Source organism: Coregonus lavaretus (assembly GCF_964263955.1).
Source record: "Coregonus lavaretus genome assembly, chromosome: 24".
Classification (NCBI taxonomy): domain Eukaryota; kingdom Metazoa; phylum Chordata; class Actinopteri; order Salmoniformes; family Salmonidae; genus Coregonus; species Coregonus lavaretus.
Window position 1 is genome coordinate 9,899,946 of NC_140011.1, and position 21,670 is coordinate 9,921,615.

Here is a 21,670-nt window from a genome sequence, read left to right on the forward strand (position 1 = left end):
TTGAATTGAATGCATCGTAAAATAGCTCAGTGAATATCATCATTATGATGTACAATCTACAACAGCCACATGCACATCGGTCTGGAAAACCTAGCTGCCCCAGTTAGAACTGGACATATTGACCACATCAATACAATAGCCTAGGCTACATGTCAGTCAAGGCAGAGAACATGATAGCCTTCCATTTGAATTCGCCTTCATTGGCATGAACTTGATTGACTACTGGAAAAAATGGACGGTGTGGCTATATAGCAGTTATTACAATGTAGCTAATAAAAACTCGAGCTTGGTTTGCAAGCACTGTTGAGTCTTCGGGGTATTTCCCACTGTTGATAGCCACTGATAGACCGTTATCTGGGCTAATAAATAAAGACCTGGTACTTACCCATAGCTCTGACCCCCAGCTCATGGTTCAAAGGCGATTTCCTCGTAATAATCCACGATTCAGACGGTGTATCGATGCTAAACCACTGCGGCGGGTATTATCTTTTTCTTCCTTTGAGGTTGACGGTGTCTATGTGAGCGCCCTCCGAATTTGTCCTTCCCTCCTAGTGCGTAAATGCGTGTTTTTTTCACCTTCTCATTCTGTCTGTCTTCTACAAAATGGCCAGAAGCCGCAGCATAATCTTCAAACGGAGTGTGTGTGTGGTGCTGCTGTTCTGTGCAGAGTGCGGCCACCGCAATGACAGCGAATGAGGCCCGTGTACTCAGAAAACGCACGAGAGGATACGTAGTTGGGGGCGATGGAGCCACAGATGTTTGTAGTCTGGTGACGAGGAGGCAAAATTGTTTTCGTGTGAAAATTGATAATCACATTATGATATTTATTTTACACTGCGGTGACTGCCACAGATTTGCTCCTAAACGTCAGTGTTTTTAATGAATTAATTAACCATGATAATCATATGGTGTTACGATAATAACAAATTATCATAATATAAATTGGCCATATAATATAATAGCCATTATCGAGGTTATAAAGGTTATTTTGTGTGTTTGTCAACTTACTGGATATAATGTATATACTTTTAGACAACATTATTGAGCACAGTTTTCATCGGTATAGCAGTTTATAAAACGTCATTATAAGCAACACCATTCAGGATGAATGGAACGAACAGGAAAGATTCCCAGGGTCTGTGACGCCCTCCATCTGGTGGGAAGAAGACCCGGTAGCGAGCGTGGTGAAACAGAAGAGTCACTGTCTGAGTCTATATCCGACGAAGTGTACAGGAGGACATTAGTCTAAGGAGTGTGTAATATCAATGAAAGAAGTGGTGTGTGTAAACTGTATCAGAAGTGTCCGGTTCGAGAGAGGCAAGTTGAGGGGATTTGGGGGATGGAGGAGGGTTTGTTAGAAGTTAGTAGGGCTCTTATTATATTTGTGTCTCCCCTTCTCCTAGGCCTAATATATGGATCAGACAACGTCGTTTTTATTGATCTGTTTGTCAGTGTCAGCAGAGTAGGCTACCTTGTAATTTTGTCGTATTAAAAATGATTATGCTAATGTTTCCAGTCATATAAAGTGTAGTAGAATTGCATGAAATGTGTTTATCAAAGGCCATCAAGAAATGTATCTGATAGGCCTATAGCCTAGGCCTACGCTGCATTGAACAGTATTTTTTGCAAACAGTGATTGAGTTATATTATTACTAAATGATGACTATCCAATCTAATGATCACATTAGGAATAATAGGCTATTTTACATAAGTCTACAAATGCAAGGATGCATGGAATGCTTTATTAGGGTGCATGTTTATGATACAAATGTGCTGTTATAAAAACTAAAATCCCACGCGCCGCCTATGTTAAAATGTATTGCATGTGAAAAGTGATAGGACACATCTTTACCAGGCCTTGGCTACTAGGCCCACAGAGATCATATATGAAATTAATAGCGATTCTATATGTAATTCTATGATCTAGGCTATTTAAACAAATTGTGTGCGCGGCTGGGGGGCCCTTTACCGGTAACAAATAACGTTTACTTTCACCCCTGGTTTCTCTTATGTTTGTTTCTTTATAAATTTTTAAACTGTGATTGACTACACACTTCAGTACAGTATGTGGCGGCATGCACCTCTAATGTTTGTTTGCGGATCGCCATAATATTATATAATTTTTATTTAACTAGGCAAGTCAGTTAAGAACAAATTCTTATTTACAATGACAGCCTACCCCGGCCAAACCCGAACGACGCTGGGCCAATTGTGCGCCGCCCTATGGGACTCCCAATCACGGCGGGATTGTGATACAGCCTGGGTCTGCAGTGACCCCTCTAGCAATGAGATGCAGTGCCTTAGACCACTGCACCACTCAGGAGAAGAAGGTGAAGAAAGATAATAAGGTGTTGTTGTTGAGGACACACGTTGTCTAGGTTCAAGGGTTAATCATTACCAACAACATAGGATCCTTGGCTAGAGGGCTTCTCCTATGCATTGTCTAAGCACGGTGTAGAGTTGATCCATAGTTCGGGGAATGGTAAATGGCGGCTAGTAGTGCGGACGAAATGGAGGAAATTGAGAAAAAAATTGGTGAAGCAACAGCTGTGCTGGAATGCGAACAATATGGGTGTCAGTTCTGATGGTATGGAGCGGGAGGATGAGGGTCAAGGACCTGAATGTTCGGTAAGAGAGATCATGATACAGAAAGTAGTGGAGCGTCTAGTAAAGAAAGGATAAAGAGGGCCAAGGTAGGAAGCAAGAGTAATGATGTGTTGGAGTGAAAAGTGGTGATAGTGTTTGATGAGACCACAGGGCCTCACTTAGACCCTATCCAACTAACTAATGCCATAGAGAAAGAGGTAGGTGAAGTGAAATTAGCTTGGTTAATTGGAAATGGTAGATCGTTAATATTGTGTGATAGCCTGGCTCAGCAAGAGAAGATTTTGAAAATAGAAAAGCTTAATGGGAAGAATATTAAAAGCCATGTCCCCTGGTGGTTATGCTAGATTGAGGGGAGTCATCACTGGGGTCCCAATATCTATGTCCACAGAGATAATATTATAGAAAATGTGAAGGGAGGCAGAGTGATTGAGGCCAACAGGTTGATCAGTAGGAAAGAGAGTCAAAGAAGTGAAAGCTTATCAGTGATTCTGAGGTTTGAGAAAGTCTTGACGGGAAAAGTACAGATTGGATTCCTTAGTTTCAATGTTAGAGAATTTGTCCCATATGCACTGCAGTGTTTTAAGTGCCAACGATTGGGACATGTAGCTGCTCAGTGTAAAGGAAAGAAAAGATGTGCCAAGTGTGGCTGTTAAGCACTGTAATTGTGGGGGAGAACACAGTGCAGCATTTGGTGGATGCCAGGTACAGAGAGAGGCTAGAGAGGGTCAGAGATATAGGGTAAAATCAAATCAAATTGTATTTGTCACATACACATGTTTAGCAGATGTTATAGCTGGTGTATCGAAATGCTTGTGCTTCTAGCTCCGACAGTGCAGTAATATCTAACAATTTCACAACATATACCCAATACACACAAAACTAGTAAGGAATGGGATTTAAGAATATATACATATATGGACAAGCAATGACAGAGCGGCATGGACTAAGATACAGTAGAATATTATAGAATAGAATACAGTATATACATATGAGATGAGTAGTGCAAGATATGTAAACATTATTAAAGTGACTAATGTTCCATTTCTTAAAGTGACCAGTGATTTCAATAGGCAGCAGCAGCCTCTAATGTGCTAGTGATGGCTATTTAACATTCTGATGGCATTGAGATAGAAGTTGTTTTTCATTCATGTCCTTGATTATCTTTTTGGCCTTCCTGTGACATCGGGTGCTGTCTTGGAGGGCGGGTAGTTTGCCCCCGGTAATGCGTTCGGCAGACCGCACCACCCTCTGGGGAGCCCTGCGGTTGTGGGCGGTGCAGTTGCCGTACCAGGCGGTGATACAGCCCGACAGGATGCTCTCAATTGTGCATCTGTAAAAGTTTGTGAGGGTTTTAGGTGCTAAGCTGAATTTCTTCAGCCTCCTGAGGTTGAAGAGGCTCTGTTGCGCCTTCTTCAGTCATGATGTATCGTATGCAGAGGCTGTAAAACATATTGGTAGAGCTACAGTGCGGACTGATGGAGCTTACATGGATGTACCTGTAGTAAGTGTCTGTCGGGGCTGGTGCTTCTGATGGTCCTGGCATGGTTTCGAGGCCTGTTCAGTAATCTTGTGCTCATGAATGTACGGTGTCAAAGGACACTTTGATAATGAATAAAGTTGACTTCATAGCTTTTATTGGTAAGGTTATCAATACGACTTGGGTTGTGGAAAGCAGAAATGCCAGGTTGAAGGTTATTGTGGAGACGGCAAAATAGATATTGGGGCTAACAGATGTTACTGTTGAAATGGTTGTTGACATGCTGAACAATCCTAAGGGTGGAGTGTTTCAGCATGATCAAGTTTAATGGGGTTGGGGAGGGGGAATGGTGTTTTAGAAGTATTTTTTATGTTAGTGCAGAATTGGGCAGATCATGATTGATCGTACATTCCAGCACTGTAGGTGGCGGCATTCACTTAAACGATTGTTTGCGGACCGCCATGATATCATAGAAGAAGAGAAAGAAGACGAAGTTGTTTCTAGGAACCAAGCGCAACCACGGTTTCCTGTCGGACATTCACAATTGTGACACATTGCAGAAGTACACATTTCAGCACGGCATACAGAAAAACGTGTAGATATTTGTTTGTACAGCATAACGATTATGGCGACTTTGTAAGTATTAATTTAGGTCGTTGTAGAGGTGAACTATTGCTGTTCAAACCGTGATTAGGGATTACTTGTTTCGTTATCATTACTTGAGCAAATGTAGCTAGCTAATTTACTCATGATTGATCTCCTGTCCTGATCACATGTTAGCAAAACTAGCTAGCTAGCTAACTTCTACCAAAAAGCAAATTTACTGAGCAACAGGACGTTTGAAGTATAGTAGGCTGTCAAATATTAAGTCAAAGGTTAGCAATGTTTACTTTTTTAAAATGAGATGTGAAGACTAACGTTATAAGTAAAAGTCCAGGCTGCCATTACACTGCAACTAGTCTTTAGCAGCTGTAGTTAGCTAACGTTAGCTTGCATCTGCCTCCCACTCAAGAAATCAGAAGAGGAGAATTGACAGCCATATTTTCTAAATCAAAGCTCATAGCCCTCGAGATATGATGTCTAAAGTCAAGCCAGAGAAAACAGACTCTGCTGCTTCTTCTAAAACGCCAGAATCCAGTCAGGACCAAAAGAAAAAGAAACCTGTAAAGAAAAAGTTTTTTGAACACGCCAAGAAACAACCAGTGGCAAAAGATCAAGGTAAAACGAAGGCCTTGCTTCCGCCGAAAGATGCCCAACAGTTTTCAGCCAACTGGAAAACGTTACTAGAGGTAAGGACTGGGTTATGAGAAGTCAGAAATGTTGTGATAAAGATTTTGAATAGATGATACAGACCTGAAGGCATTGTTGCCAATGTCATCACTGTCTAAAATGGGATGATATGATGCTATTGATGGTTATTAGAGCTCTCTCTACTTGCAGGTGTTCAAATCCAACCCCATGCCAGTAAAAAATAAACCAGTTCAGCAGAACTCAAAGAAGGAAGTCCCTAAGAAAGCCACTAAAGACATTTCAAAAAAGGACAAGACTCATAAGAAACCTGCTAAAGACATTTCAAAGAAGGAAGAGGTGATGGTGGATAAGAAGCCTGCTAAAGACTTTTCAAAGACAGCGAGTGATGCCAAGGCAGCCAAGCCCATGCAGGTGAACAGTGGGAAAGCAGGGAAGGGCAGTGCCATTCCCAATAAATCCCAGGTGAATGGAAAAGGTCCAGGACCATCGGGGAGTGAACAGCCCAAAGCCAAGAAGAGGAAACAGAACAGTGCCCAGGTGGAGGGTAACGCACAGATGAACAAGAAGAAGAAAGTGGAGGAAAAGAAACCCACTGAGTAAGTCTGTCCAGTGTTACCAATATTGTTCATAAGCTAAATATCTGACAGGTGTGTGTAACTATTGAGATTTTGACTTCAAGAACCTCTCACTGTTGTGAAAAGCATGTGCACGGTCTGTGTGTTAAGTCACTTCTATAGTCAGTTGTCAAACTTGAGTACAAACCGAAGGTCAGATTATCACATTATTTCCACTGGCACCTCAGTTTTGGTTAATGTGTGTGGGGGTTAATACATATAATCTGTCCTCTACTAGATCGGACATGTGGTTTGATGATGTGGACCCTGATGACATTGAGGCCACAGTGGGAACAGAGGCAGCAGATATCATGAGGAAGATACAAGGCACTCGGAAGACAGATGCCCAGACCACAGAGAAGGCGCTGGTCAAGGACAGGGGGTTTGAAGGGTAAGTTAGAGGACACCAGCAGCTCCTAATAGTAAGGTCTACAGTGGTTTGCGAAAGTATTCACCCCCCTTGGCATTTTTCCTATTTTGTTGCCTTACAACCTGGAATTAAAATTGATTTTGGGGGGGTTTGTATAATTTGATTTACACAACATGCCTACCACTTTGAAGATGCTAAATATTTTTTGGGGTGAAACAAACAAGAAATAAGACAAAAAAAAACAGAACTTGAGCGTGCATAACTATTCACCCCTCCCAATGTCCATACTTTGTAGAGCCACCTTTTGCAGCAATTACAGCTGCAAGTCTCTTGGGGTATGTCTCTATAAGCTTGGCACATCTAGCCACTGGGATTTTTCCCATTCTTCAAGGCAAAACTGCTCGAGCTCCTTAAAGTTGGATGGGTTCCGCTGGTGTACAGCAATCTTTAAGTCATACCACAGATTCTCAATTGGATTGAGGTCTGGGCTTTGACTAGGCCATTCCAAGACATTTAAATGTTTCCCCTTAAACCACTCAAGTGTTGCTTTAGCAGTATGCTTAGGGTCATTGTCCTGCTGGAAGGTGAACCTCTGTCCCAGTCTCAAATCTCAGGAAGACTGAAACAGGTTTACTTCAAGAATTTCCCTGTATTTAGCGCCATCCATCATTCCTTCAATTCTGACCAGTTTCCCAGATTAAAAACATCCCCACAGCATGCTGCCACCACCACCAAGTTGCACTGTAGGGATGGTGTTCTCGGGGTGATGAGAGGTGTTGGGTTTGTGCCATTCCTTGATGGCCAAAAAGCTCAATTGTAGTCTCATCTGACCAGAGTACCTTCTTCCATATGTTTGGGGAGTCTCCCACATGGCTTTTGGCGAACACTTGTTTTTTTCTTTAAGCAATGGCTTTTTTCTGGCCACTCTTCCATAAAGCCCAGCTCTGTGGCGTGTATGGCTTAAAGTGGTCCTATGGACAGAGACTCCAATCTTCGCTGTGGAGCTTTGCAGCTCCTTCAGGGTTATCTTTGGTCTCTTTGTTGCCTCTGATTAATGCCCTCCTTGCCTGGTCCGTCAGTTTTGGTGGGCGGCCCTCTCCTGGCAGGTTTGTTGTGGTGCCATATTCTTTAAATGTTTAAATAATGGATTTAATGGTGCTCCGTGGGATGTTCACAACTTTGTCCCTGACCTGTTTGGCGAGCTCCTTGGTCTTCATGGTGCCGCTTGCTTGGTGGTGCCCCTTGCTTAGTGGTGTTGCAGAATCTGGGGCCTTTCAGAACAGGTGTGTGTATATATACAGAGATCATGTGATAGATCATGTGACACTTAGATTGCACACAGGTGGACTTTATTTAACTAATTATGTGACTTCTGAAGGTAATTGGTTGCACCAGATCTTATTCAGGGACTTCATAGCAAAGGGGGTGAATACATATGCACGCACCACTTTTCTGTTATTTATCTTTTGAAACAAGTTTTTTTTTTTTTTTCACTTCACCAATTTGGACTATTTTGTGTATGTCCATTACATGAAATCCAAATAAAAATCCATTTAAATTACAGGTTGTAATGCAACAGAATAGGGAAAACGCCAAGGGGGATGAATACTTTTGAAAGGCACTGTATATCTGCATGTGCTCTATGACAGCAGCAGCTGAGTTGGAAAAGTAGCGCTTTCTATCAAATATTATATGGACAGATCCTAGATTAGCAGTCCTACTCTGAGACACTTTGTGGATACGGGCCCTGAGCTTACTTCGCCATAAGTACAGAGCAGAACATTGTTGGCTCTCTTCAGTCTCTTGAATGAAATGATTTCTCTGGTGTGACCAAGGCTTTTTCTCTCCCTGTTCATCATGGCACCTGTCAGCCTAACCAAGGCGGTAGCTATGGACTGTGAAATGGTGGGTGTGGGGCCAGACGGAGAGGACAGCATCGTAGCCCGGGTCTCCCTTGTCAACCAGTTTGGGAAGTGCATCTACGACAAACACGTCAAGCCCACAGAGAAGGTGACGGACTACAGGACAGCTGTCAGCGGCATCCGGCCGGACAACATCAAAAACGGTGAGCGGGATCAGCCAAACTCAGACCTCTTTTAACACTATATTCATGTTCTTATGATAGCATTGGAAACGGCAACAAAGCTCACTAAAGCCCAAAACAGTTGTCTTCTTTTTGGACTAGATTGTCTGCGCAGTTTTCAAATGTGACTTTTGTGTCATCAATGCTGTTATATGCTGCAGGTGAGAATGTGAAGACTGTACAGAAAGAGGTGGCTGAGATCCTCCAGGGGAGAACGCTAGTGGGACATGCCATTCACAATGACCTTAAGGTACACTTCTATGATATAACCTACACTAACTAAAACCTGACTTGACTTGAGATCATTGTCAACATTTACATAAACTTTCCATGCTGAAATCTTTCAGATTTTGCTCTTGGATCACCCCAAAAAGAGAATCAGAGACACCCAGAAGTATAAACCTTTCAAGAAAATTGTGAAGGTAAAGACTGTTTTTTGGGGGGCAGGTATTAATGTGTGACAGAAGGGGTTGTAATAATACTATAAGAGGAAGATATGAACAATGTTCTTTTCTTTTCAGAGTGGTCGGCCCTCTCTGAAACTCCTGTGTAGAGAAATACTTAACGTCAAAGTACAGCAGGGAGAACATTCATCCGTAAATCAGCTTTTTATCAATCTCTTTTTATTTTCTAGCTCACAAATATACAGTAGTCTTCTGTGAGCCATAGCCAATGTCTGAGAATGTGTTGCAGGTCGAAGACGCCCAGGCGACCATGAGATTGTACACAATGGCGAAGAAACATTGGGAGGCAGAGATCAAGGCTAGTCATAACAACCCAGACTTAACCAAGAAGACCAAAGAACCAAGGAAGCCCAAATCACCAAAACGCAAATGAACCTGACTGACTGGTTCCGAAGTCTTAACTGCATCAGTCTGTAATGGGACTGTGGACTAACTATTGACTAGGTGGCACAGAACAGGAGGATTGACTGAATTAACAAGTGTGTCTTTTGGAAGTGGAGTGGACTCGCACATATAGAGGTCTTAGTGAAGAGTAATTTTAGGAATCTCTTTCGGTGACCCACAAAGAAGTTTGTTCAAATGAATATTGACTTTATTCAAATCCCACTCAACCTAAATCATTCAGAAAGTTTGTCCTAGTGCTCCTTCAACTATGCATCAGTCTCATTCATTGTCTGGTACATGATCTTCAGTGTTCTTTTTGTTCAGAATGTGTTTTAAAATGTCATCTCTTTATCTTCTAACATCCACAAGTTAGGTTTAGAGAAGATGTTGCATTTGAGAGCTTTAACATGAATTAAAGGTTTCTTGTTAATCACATGCAGTATGTCATCTTTTTACACGTCTGCATGGATCATGTAATAACTGGGAAAAGACGGATTGTTTAAAAGGCAGAATGTTTTTATTTATTTATTTGTCAGATGGGGAGAGAACAACACCATATAAGCAACCAAGTTAGTGGGCTCCTTTGAACCTCCAGTTCACAAAGGCTAACCAAATTCAGCATCACAGAAGCATATGCACCCACCCCTTACAGCAAACTACAGGTCAGTTATCATTTCTACTGCAGGGGCAACCTGTTGGTGTTTGAGGTTAACACTTCCCTTCTTTGAGCCTGTTGTTCCATAAGACTATTGTGTAGCCATGAAGGACTTGTCTGTGCCTAGACATCATGAAAAACTAAGGATTAGTGTCTCTCCTGTATATGGGCAAGAGACCTTTGGTTTAATACATGAAACATGCATGTAGTCAAACCAATTTCTAGCTCTTCCCCAGTTGCTTTCTGTGTCAGGAAAGGTGATAACAGTAAAGCTGCTAACATGCTTATGTTGCATATTAATGAACTTTGAGCCTAAATAGTGTATTTTATAGAATATCGCTGGTGTGCTTTTAGTGTTTGATTCCTTTTTACAAAAGCTGGTTCATGTGGATAGTACCTTTGCATTGATTAAAGTGACCTGCATTAGTATTTTTGCTAGTTACTCAGTATACTGTATATAGGAAATAAAAATAGGCCTACCTGAGAACTGGTTGTGGGTGACCATTTTAATTAGTAACTGAATTAAGTTATTTCCAATCCAGAGATAACGTGGGAGATACACAAACAATCCCAACAGTAGCATGTTGTTGAACAACACATTTGTACCTGTGATCAGAGGTTGGACATAAGATTGTATCTGACTGAGGGACAAAGGCTCTGTTTGCTAAATAGTCCCTGAATCAAGACACATTCCCTCACCACAGTCCTTAAAGCATGCTTCCATGGGCCGGGTCACACTACTGTATGTAGGGTCACAAACATTCTGAAGTGGCATAGATCAACCAGGTTCTAGAAGAGAACACCAATAGCATTTGAAAGGTTAAAAAAAGAGGTGCTAAAGCAGCATAGCCATTCAACTCACATTCTTATTTTCTCAAGATAAACGCAACATGCAGCTGTTTGATTACAAGCACATTTTTTCCTAGGTCCTGTGTAGGTACATTAAACCTAAACATGCATTGTATATCGCAAGTAAGGGAATATAAAAAATAAAGACTCCCGTCTTTGGGTTCACTGGATGGAATGGATGTACGTTTGGGATAACTGTCCCAATGGACCAATTTCCTGCAGCACAAGGAAAGTAACATGACTTGGGGAAATTACTTAAAGATTTCACATTCACCATCGCCCAGGTTTCTTAAAAGGCGGATTGGCTAAGATGGTACATAACTTTTCCTACTAGCCAAAAAGGGTAACCCCAGTAACCAGGAAAACAAAAACAGCACACAAAAACAGAATAAAACAACACAACAGCTAAACCTTTACGTTAACTTAAATGTCATGGAAAACAAAATTCACACTGAAGGACCAAACATTAAATCTATATGGACGAATTACATCAAGTAAGATATCAAAGATGCAGCAGTTTAGGTAAATAAATTAACTCCGTAACAGAGAGGGAGGAGGAAAGGAGAGGAGCAGGGATGACATCGTTGTCCCTTGGTTAAGGATAGTGTTCCTCCTCTGTGGGAACAGAGGGATGATGGGATAGCCATCTCACTATATTGACCCGTCAGTTGTCCCGGTCATCTTCTCCTCATCCCCCTGTTTCTCGTGATTCAGCCTGGCGTAACTCACCGCATCGCCCCTGAGAGAGGGAGAGGGAGGAGAGAGAGAAGCAGGGAAGAAATGACACCGCAGAGAACAGGGGAGATGTTAAATATCATGTTGAACGAGAGATTCACAGGGTTACTTTGTCACTCAGGGTTATAATGAGTATGAGAACAAAGCAGTTCTCCTGTTACAAGACGTTACATTATTTTACATTTAATTAATCTTGTTACTGATTAATAACACCTGAAAATCTAAATGTTGATTAAGAAATTTGAACTGAAATGGGTGAAAGTGTGAGAGAGAGAAAGAAATTACATTAAAATACATACACACACAGTACATTCAAAGCAAAATCTTAGCACTAAAGTATAAATAGAAAAGTCGTACTTTTTGCCCAGGGAGGCGAGACCATAGAGGACTCCTGTAGCGAAGGCAATGGCATTCCCAAACAACGTGGTGATGGAGAAGCTCAGGAATATGGGAAACAGTGCCATCCTGGAAATAAGAAAAACAGGGATTGAGTGATTGATTACAGAGAATATGACATGTGTTTTTCAACTGCGATATAGGAAAAAGTGCCATCCTAAAAATAAGATTGTTTCCCAAACTCGGTCCTTTGGACCCCAAGGGATGCACCTTTTGGTTTTTGCCCTAGCACTACACAGGTGATTCAAATAATCAACTAATGCTAAGACAAAAACCAAAACGTGAACCCCTTGGGGTCCCGAGGAAGGAGTATGGAAAACACTGGATCACATTAAACCTGTAGTGGGTTTATCAACTGGTTAAAGACTCATTTAAATTCTAGGCCTAGACAAATGGACAGGTGAGTCCTGTGAAGCCAGCAGGTCTCAGTCCAGTTCTTACCCACAGTAGAAGAAGGCTTTCTGCCATGGCTTGAATTTGTCAGCTCTAGCTGCCACTGCATTCGCAAACTCAATGAACTGGCAGCAGAATGGGACTTCACACAGGAACAACACAAAGGCATTCAACCTTGAAACAGGAGGAGAGGACGTTAACACAGCGTTTGGTGAATCTTTTTATACACACACACAGGCGAGCAAACGCACTACTGTATGTAGGCATCTAAGGATCATATTGTGGAAGACTGAAACTTACACCATCCATACTCCAGCGGCGATGTTTAAGGGGTTGACAGTGACACACATCCACACTCCTGAGATGGCACATGCTTCGGTGGGAGAGAAAATTATATTACATGCAATGTTACATTTCTCATAATGCAACCAGATGAAGTACAAACAGGCACAAATATGCACTTCAAGCATATAGGGATACCATGAATACCAACAGACCATAATAAAAGGAGGCTTTGTTCCAAGTTAAAGAGATGAGAAATAGTGTTATTACTCTGACTGGAGACCTTATTCATACAATCTCAAATCAAATAAAGCTTAACTGAAAACCACAAGGGTCTGAATTTCTCATTTAAACAAACATGGTTTTGATACCAGGGAAACCGCCACAGAGGCTCAGCTCTTCTCCTCTGGCAGATAGCTTTATTTGAGACATAGGAGGCAGATGATGGGTATTAATCAGAGTTTACAGGCCCCCTGCTAAGATCCTAATAGGCCCCTGATATGCACTACCAGTCCAGTGGCCACACTGTGAGCATGAGAAGGGACTCAGACTATGAACAGATGGGATATTTACTCGCATTACATCCATTATACTGTGTACACACACAAGCTGGTAGACTTAAGGAAATGAATTCACACAGCCCACTACAGTATCGCATCGATGTTGAGACAGCTCATCTTATCTTTTCTACCCAACTTTGATTTTGGCTAAATTATTAACTTGTGGGGCTAGAGTTGTATTGGTTTCAAACCATTTAAAAGATGCACTATGCAGAAATTGCTCAAGCTATTTCCTGGTTGCTTAAATTCTAATAGTTTGCCTAATTTCAGTTTATGTGACAAAACAAGCAAGTTTAGTGTAGAGAATCATTGTACCATCTAAACCGCTGTGAAATATTTTCCATAACCAACAATCCTGTAGTTTCAGCTGTTTGAAGCAGGTGTACAAAACCTAAAATGAGGCATAGAAATAGCACACATAGAACAGATCTACCACTTCTTAGACTTGCTTTCAATGAGAATGACAGATCTATAACTACTAATTCTATGTGAATTTGGTCAGTTCACACAAAAAAGTACATATTGCGGCATTAAAAAGCTTGAAAACACGGCTCAGGATTTCTATCTAGAGAGAAACCTCACGCTAGTAGTGACTGATTGATGGAGATCTTTATTTTATTTTTTACCCCCCTTTTCTCCCCAATTGGTAGTTACAGTCTTGTCCCATCGCTGCAACTCCCATACAGACTCGGGAGGCGAAGGTCGAGAGCCATGCGTCCTCCGAAACATGACCCTGCCAAGCCACACTGCTTCTTGACACACTGCTCGCTTAACCCAGAAGCCAGTCGCACCAATGTGTCGGAGGAAACACCGTACAACTGGCGACCGAAGCCAGCGTAAGGAGTCGCTAGAGCATGATGGGACAAGGACATCCCGGCCGGCCAAACCCTCCCCTAACCTGGACAATGCAGGGCCAATTGTGCCCCGCCTCACGGGTCTCCCGGTCGCGGCCGGCTGCGACACAGCCCAGGATCGAACCCGGTCTGTAGTGACGCCTCAAGCACTGCGATGCAGTGCCTTAGACCGCTGAGCCACTTCGAGAGGCCCTTGATGGAGATCTTACACTAGTGTGATTAAATTAAACGTATGGCACTGGCAAAAAAATGATAATCCTACAGTACCAGACGAGACCATTCAGCTAGCTAGCACACTCGTGCCATATAAACCACAGACAAGACACACATACATGCAATACTCTGCAGCAGCTAACAGAGGAAGCATATAGGACCTATCCTATCCTGCACTCTGATTCTACAGCATGCTGAATAATACAGAGCCCATTGACTATGCATCGGTCCAGCACGTGAATGTGATACAGCGGCTACTACTCCGGTATCAGCAAGGCAGGAAAGGGATAGGTGAGAAGGGAGGGCAGGGCTGTCATAGGCCTAATGCTTGGGAACTGCAACGTAAGCACAAACATCACCTCTGTCTCACACAATGACCGTATATATGAATGGACAAAGCCATCGATCACGTGACACCATACATTCCTATGTGAAGACTCAATAGCGCATTGAAGCCAAATTAAGTTGGTTAAGATGGCGTCTCATGGAGACATAACATGCACAGTTTGAGCTATTCCAGGAAGTGATGTTGCATGCTAGCTCAGTGCTGCCCCCTCTCAAATCGAAGGCCGACAGGGGTACTGCAGGCTAACATTAGCCTGTAGCAACTAAATTATCCTTATAACTTCTTCTGTGTGCAGATTTTTAAATAATCAGTTCAAGGACATACATCTGGTGTATTAGAAGCAAATTATTGGTACCACACTGAGGGAGGATGTATTCTAGCAAACATTATAAAATGGAAGCCATCACTGAATAGATATGACTTAGGGAGATGTGTACCAGTCAGGCAAGCAGACAGCCTATGATTTTGTCCACTCCCAGCATCCTGGTGCAGTGAGGGGACAAGGGAAAAGGGGATACCTAGTCAGTTGCTCAACTGAATGCATTTAACCCGACCCCTATGAATCAGAGAGGTGCGGGGGGGCTGCCTTAATCGCCCGGAGATTGACATCATCAGCGCCCCGGGGAGCAGTTGTTGTTGGGGGTTAACTGCCTTGTTCAAGGTTTTTTTTTTTTCCACCTTGCCGGCTCGGGGGTTCGAACCAGTGACCTTTTGGTTACTGGCTCAATGCTCTTAACCGCTAGGCTACCTGCCGCGGAACATGTGACCAAAGGGTTTAGTTCTGTACAGAGAGATGCGGGGGTAGAGTGGTGTGCCAGTGCTCAGTGAGGAGACTGAAGGCAGTGACTAAACACTATAATATTTCAAAGAAAGCACATCAACAGAGCTTCCTAGAGAGAATATAGCCTCATTATCCAACAGCACAATGCTCAGAAATCTGTGTGTGTGTGTGTATCAGCAATCCTTGTGTATCATCGCCTGGTACGGCCCAGTACATCACTGGGGCCAAGCTTCCTGCCATCCAGGACCTATATACTAGGCGGTGTCAGAAGAAGGCCCAAAAAATTGTCAACGACTCCAGTCAACCAAGTCATAGACTGTTCTCTCTGCTACTGCACGGCAAGCGGTACCGGAGTGCCAAGACTAGGTCCAAAAGGCTCCTTAACAGCTTCTACCCCCAAGCCATAAGACTGCTGAACAATTAATCAAATGGCCACCCGGAGTATTTGCATTCACAGCCCCCTTTGATTTTACACTGCTGCTACTCGCTGTTTATTATCTATGCATAGTCACTTTACCCCTACCTACATGTACATATTACCTCGACTAACCTGTACCCCGCACATTGACTCGGTACCGGTACCCCCTGGATATAGCCTCGTTATTGTTATTTTGTTACTTTTTACTGTATTTATTTACAAAATATTTTCTTAACTTTATTTCTTGAACTGCATTGTTGGTTAAGGGCTTGCAAGTAAGCATTTCACGGTAAGGTTGTTGTATTCGGCGCATGTGATTGATTGATTTGATTCGATTTTTGTACAAGGGCCATGTTAAATAAATACAAAATCTTCATGCTTCTTTGTGAATAGGCTAGTATGCCAGAAATGGGTCATGAGGAAAAACTTGTTTTGACATGCTTGCCAGTAACATGCTTCATGATCTGTCATTACATTTACATTTTAGGCATTTAGCAGAGGCTCTTATCCAGAGCGACTTACAGTTAGTGAGTGCATACATTTTTATACTGGCCCCCCGTGGGAAACGAACCCACAGCCCAGGCGTTGCAAACGCCATGCTCTACCAACTGAGCTACAGAGGGCATGAAAGGCATGGACCCCATTAAAAACATTGAGACTGTAGACGTGGAAGGGGTGTGTGCCAGGACTGATCAGAATCAGACAGTCGTGTGTAGTCTGCAGGTGCAACCACAGTAGATAAGAACATTGATGGTTAGCTTTTACTTACATACTCCGCCCAGGACCCCAGCGATTTTGCAGAGCCATCGATACCACCATGACATGCCATCATCCTCCGTGACAGATTTTGGAGCTGCTGCCTCGTCGGAGTTCATTTTGCCCCAATAAATTATTCAGTGACTTGCCTTAGTCAATTTAACAATGGCCATTGGCTGGGGCTCACTTGGACAACAAAAGCTAACGTTACTTAGCCAACGTCAATGATCTTGCTAACAGTTGACGAAAACATATATTTTGTATTAACGATAGCTTTGATCGTGTCTCTACTCTGGCTAGCTAGATAACCATCTATGGTGGTTATCAACTGAACATGGTTTTGTCTTCAAGATAACCAGTTAGCTAGCGATGAGCTATCTTAGAAGCTAACTGCTGCCTCTGCTGCCTCTGTCGCCAAAGCCTGTTGGCTTGTGTCACTGCCAACGTCTACCAATTTTGCTATCTGACAAACTTGCCAGTTAACAGTTTTTCTTTCAAACTAGGCAGCTACAGTTACCATTATTCATTTACACCATTCACAAATTACGATTTATACGACCTGCTTTGTCTACTGTTCCTTGTCCTGTCTTCTCATAAATGTGTCCGCGTTGTATTGTGGGTGGGATTAACATATTCTTCTTCTTCAATGGGGTTTATCGGCGGTTTTTGTGCATTACCTCCACCTACTGTACTGGAGTGTGGGCCATTGACAGGGAGAAACTAAATCCTACCTGCCAGCCCCGTTGCTCTTAAAAAAAGATAACAAAATATTTGAGACTATACCTAATGACGTTCTGCTCTATGTACTCTTTAAACTAATTTCCCGTATCCCCTTCTCCCTCATACTAGATCTCATCCTTTCTCTTTCCGTCTGATACTGCCCACACTGTAGCAATACATGCTCCACGGTATCTGTTTCCTGGCAATAATCACACTTTCCTGTTGGATGCTTTCCTATCACATTTGAGGCCTTATTCAACTGGTTGTGTCCCATCCTTATAAAAAATAGCCTCCTCTCTTCTGTCCCTTCCCGCCGTCCTACCCTCCTCGACTTTCCTCTGTACTTGAAATAAATACCTGCCCTTAGTATCTCTATTCCACTGCTACTTCCATCTCTGAACCATTTACATTTTAGTCATTTAGCAGACGCTCTTATCCAGAGCGACTTACAGTTAGTGAGTGCATACATTTTCATACTGGCCCCCCGTGGGAATCGAACCCACTACCCTGGCGTTGCAAACGCCATGCTCTACCAACTGAGCTACACGGGACCACCCTGTCCATATCAGGCATTTTGTCTCTGCATTGAAACTACAACCTCAACATCCCCACTACTAAGTGCTTGTTTAGCCAGTATATCAACTGCCTTGTTTCCCTCCACCCCCACATGGGATGGGACCCAAGTAAATCTTATCTGTAAACTCATTTGTCTAATCCTGCAATGGGTTTGTAGCACCTCATAAAGCAGGTCTTGTCTGCTATGTGAGCTAAAGGACTGGAGACTCATCAACACTGCACATTAATCAGAGCAAATTACTTCCTCCACCCACTGCAAAGCCAACAGTATGGCCATCAGCTCCACCGGATATTCAGCCAGATGATCTGTAATATGTTTCCTGACTGCCACCCCACATTCCTGCACTACAAATGCTGACCTAGTACATCCTGTCCTTGGATCTTTTGAACCATCTGTGTAAATGGCCACAAAATCCTGATACACAGTATCCAGATGTCTCTTAAACAAATCACATGGAACAACACCCTCCCTATCTTTCTGTAGTCTCTCCAACACTTCTAGATCAACTACTGGAGGCGGGAGTAGCCATGGTGGATTTACAGGAATAGCTACCGTTGGACTAAACTCCCTTCCATACAGTCCCATCTCCTTCGCCTAGGTATTACCCACCCACCCAAAGCTTGTGTTCTGTTCATGTTCCCAGCATGCCTGTAAAATCCCTTTCGCAGAATGAGACACCCCATGTCCCTGTAGGTTGACCCAATAATTCATTGCCAGCTGCTGTCTCCTAATCTGCAATGGCATATCCCCCATCTCCACCTGTAATGCAGACACTGTGGAGGTCCGAACCATATGCTATACTGCCATAGTCTATTACAGATCGGATCAATGCAACATACATGGTCCTCAATGAGGAACGCCCAGACCCCCACTCCTTCCCCGTAAAACAGTGAATTGCATTTAGCACCTTCTTACACTTTCCCATCACTCTCTCAATGTGTTCTGCCCAGGTCAGTCTAGTGTCAAAGTATACCCCAAGGAACCTAAAGGCCCCCACCCTCTCCATTTCTCCCATATAACCTCAAGCATACCTCATCTCCCACCTTCCTCCTGGTAAAGAAGACTGTCTGAGTTCTCTACAGAGAACCTGAATCCCCACATTAATGCCCACCGCTCTACCTCATCAATTGCTTTCTGTACCTTCCTGACTATGTATGGCACATTTCTTCCCCTCTTCCATAAGGCCCCATCATCTGCAATTAACGACCTTCCAATATCCGGCCGTACCTGAGAGTAAACATCCTTGATCATGATTGAGAACAACAGAGGACTAATCACGCTCCCCTGCGGTGTACCGTTATCCACCAGGTAGCTGCCTGATAGACCTTCCAAACAGGAAATCGTTTATCCAGTTGTACTTTCTTCCTCCTACCCCCATAATATCAAGCTTGATTAACAACCCCTCCTTTCACATCATGTCATACGCCTTCTCCACATCAAAAAAGACAGCTACAACAGTCTCCTTGTTCACCTGAGCCTTCCTGACCTCTGCTTCTAAGCAGAGCACTGGGTCCATAGTTCCCCTACCCTTCCTGAACCCACTCTGATGTGGCGATACTAGCCCCCTGCTCTCCAGGAAGTAAGTTAGCCTCTCCGTAATCATACGTTCCATAATCTTACATCCATGTGATGTTAAAGCTATTGGCCGATAGCTTGTTGGCCTCGTTGGGTCCTTCCCTGGCTTCCGGATTGGTACCACTACTGCCTCCTTCCAGCTGCCTGGTAGTTTCCCCTCCTACCACACTACAACACCAATACCTTATCCAGTGCCTCATCACTAAGATGGGCCAACATAACATAGCACACCTCATCTTTCCCAGGTGAAGTTAACCCAGCCTTACCCATTGCCCTTTTCACCTCTGCCATGGTAAATGGTGCATCCAGCACTCCAGGATGCTCCTCTCTCGTTCTCTCTCCCCCCTCTGACTATTTGCAGAGCTATGCACTTGGACAAACACTTAGACCATCACCTCTGCCTTCTCCTCATCTGTTACTGCCACATCCTTCCCACTCGTCAACACTGGATATTCCCACTCCCTTCTAACCCCAGTCATCCTCTTAATCATCCCCCACACTTCTCCCACAGGTGTCGCCAATGGTGTCACAGAACCGACAGCAACATGGCCTCTTTGCCTGACGGATAGTTCTCCTCACCAGGGCCTGCTTATACTGAATCAGATGTTGGAAGTTATGCGTCCTTTTCAGTACTCTAAATGCCCTGTTCCTACTCCTCACCATTGCCCCACACTCCTCCGTCCACCATGGGACTGCTTTCCTCCTCCTCCCTGAACTCTTAGGTATAGCCTCAGTAGATGCCCCCCCAACCCCCCTCTCCCCCCAACATCTCTGTCCCTACGAACCACTACATATCCCTGTATGATAAACTCCACAGTCGGTTTGAGCCATGTTTCCTGCACACAAATCACATCAGGCTTAGCTGGCATATCTACAACGAACTGCTTGAACTCCTGCCCATTAGCTAACAGGCTTCGAGCATTCCATTGTAGAACTACCACCACAACTAAGATCCAGTAATACATGACTCCACCCTCGGCTGATTGAGGTAATCTCGAACCTCTTCCCATGTCAACCCTGTCATACTCATGTCTCCCAGCAGCTTTCACTATCATCTCTACTTTAGCAGTGATATTGATAGCTCCTTCTATGAACATCACCAGCTTTCTCTTTTCTATGTATACCATATCACCACCCACCTGCCCAGTAATCCCTGGTCTAGATGCTCCTACCCATCTCTCCCTTGAACCTGTATCTCCCTGGACCTGGACCACCCTCACTGCCTCAGCATATGACACCTTCTCTCCACTCTCACTTGTTGCACCTCCACTGCCTGCCTCATTGCCTCACACCCACTATATGCCACACTATGAGCACCCCCATAGCTGAAGCACTTTGGTTGTACACCATCTCCACACTTCCCATACTCATGCTCCCCTCCACACCTGGCACACCTTTTTTTCTCTTTACAGGCTGTTGCCACATGCCCAAACCTCTGGCAGTTATAACATCTTAAAGGCTTCGGTACATAAGCCATCACATAATAACTCATATATCCTATGGTTACTTTATTTGGCAGTACCGGTCCTTGAAGTGTAACAGAATAGACGTGCTATCTACCCTAACCCCACCCCTTGTTGTTTGCGATCTTTGAACATTAACTAGAACGCCTCCTCTCAAGTTGTCGCTTACCTCTTTAGTGCTAACTGTTATATCTAGCCTAGTTGTAGAAGAACGGACATCTGCACAGTTTCACATTGAACATCACTCTGTCGTTTAATGACATGTGCCACGCATTCTGACAACCCATTCATCCGTAACGCAGCACACTGTCGTAAACCATAACAACGTACAGTACGACGTACAGCACGTCGTACCATACATAACATTTCCCCCCCCTTTCCAAAACCAGGGACTGGTACCATATATAAAATGTCCATAGGGCAAGAACCTAGAGTGATACCTGTAAGAAATAAACATTAACCCTTAAACGGATGGACTCTCCAAACTAGCCAGTTCAGTCCATTAACCTGGAGGTTGACTAAGACACCTAACGGAGCCTAAGAATGAAAAGAGGTTAAGTAGTCCTCCAGATAAGCAGGGCGAGTTCGTGCCCGCATAGGCCTTTCTTCCACCGCCACCGCTTGTGGCTCTGGCCCTTGGGGAACCCACAGAGGCTGGGGCTCAGGTGGTAGTGGTGGAGGAGGTCCATCCGGTGGCGTCTCTGGCCTGCATGTCTGTTTTGTGTGCCTTCGTGTTCCTTGAGGGGCAGGGACTTTTCTGAGGCGGCTGGCGTGCCAGCGTGATCCATTGCTCATCATGAATGTGGCGGGCCCCAGTTGTCGACTGACCTGCAAGGGGTCCGACCAG

At 43.7% G+C, this 21,670-nt stretch overlaps 2 protein-coding genes across 4 annotated transcripts; one reads left to right on the top strand and one right to left on the bottom strand.

Annotated features, from left to right (window-relative positions):
* Nucleotides 1-4,620: 4,620 nt before the first annotated feature.
* LOC311100241 (RNA exonuclease 4-like) lies at nucleotides 4,621-9,685 on the top strand. Of its 3 annotated transcripts, none has more exons than XM_084141075.1 (9): nucleotides 4,631-4,720; nucleotides 5,097-5,373; nucleotides 5,525-5,931; nucleotides 6,188-6,340; nucleotides 8,191-8,384; nucleotides 8,564-8,652; nucleotides 8,750-8,824; nucleotides 8,924-8,998; nucleotides 9,096-9,685. In XM_084141075.1, exons 2-9 carry the CDS (start codon nucleotides 5,158-5,160, stop codon nucleotides 9,237-9,239), a joined length of 1,353 nt encoding a protein of 450 aa, XP_083997201.1. In that variant the 5' UTR covers nucleotides 4,631-4,720; nucleotides 5,097-5,157; the 3' UTR covers nucleotides 9,240-9,685. The 3 variants fall into 3 exon arrangements, with proteins under 3 accessions (XP_083997200.1, XP_083997201.1, XP_083997202.1); XM_084141076.1 differs by having other exon boundaries at nucleotides 4,638-4,720; nucleotides 5,141-5,373; XM_084141074.1 differs by having other exon boundaries at nucleotides 4,621-5,373.
* Nucleotides 9,686-9,745: 60 nt separating this feature from the next.
* LOC311100242 (calcium channel flower homolog) lies at nucleotides 9,746-17,105 on the bottom strand. Its single transcript, XM_084141077.1, has 5 exons — nucleotides 16,502-17,105; nucleotides 12,579-12,651; nucleotides 12,327-12,452; nucleotides 11,847-11,954; nucleotides 9,746-11,493 (listed from the first exon to the last, which is right to left on the bottom strand). The coding sequence occupies exons 1-5, from the start codon at nucleotides 16,605-16,607 to the stop codon at nucleotides 11,406-11,408; spliced, it is 501 nt and encodes a 166-aa protein (XP_083997203.1). The 5' UTR covers nucleotides 16,608-17,105; the 3' UTR covers nucleotides 9,746-11,405.
* Nucleotides 17,106-21,670: the final 4,565 nt, after the last annotated feature.

Coding starts and splice junctions, on each gene's coding strand:
- LOC311100241 (XM_084141074.1), top strand. CDS start 5,158: ATGATGTCTAAAGTCAAGCCAGAGAAAACAGACTCTGCTGCTTCTTCT. Junction 5,932..6,187: donor GAGGAAAAGAAACCCACTGA/GTAAGTCTGTCC, acceptor GTCCTCTACTAG/ATCGGACATGTGGTTTGATG. Junction 6,341..8,190: donor AAGGACAGGGGGTTTGAAGG/GTAAGTTAGAGG, acceptor GGCACCTGTCAG/CCTAACCAAGGCGGTAGCTA.
- LOC311100242 (XM_084141077.1), bottom strand. CDS start 16,607: ATGAACTCCGACGAGGCAGCAGCTCCAAAATCTGTCACGGAGGATGAT. Junction 12,652..16,501: donor TGGGGTCCTGGGCGGAGTAT/GTAAGTAAAAGC, acceptor CTCCCACCGAAG/CATGTGCCATCTCAGGAGTG. Junction 11,955..12,326: donor AAAGCCTTCTTCTACTGTGG/GTAAGAACTGGA, acceptor TCTTATTTCCAG/GATGGCACTGTTTCCCATAT.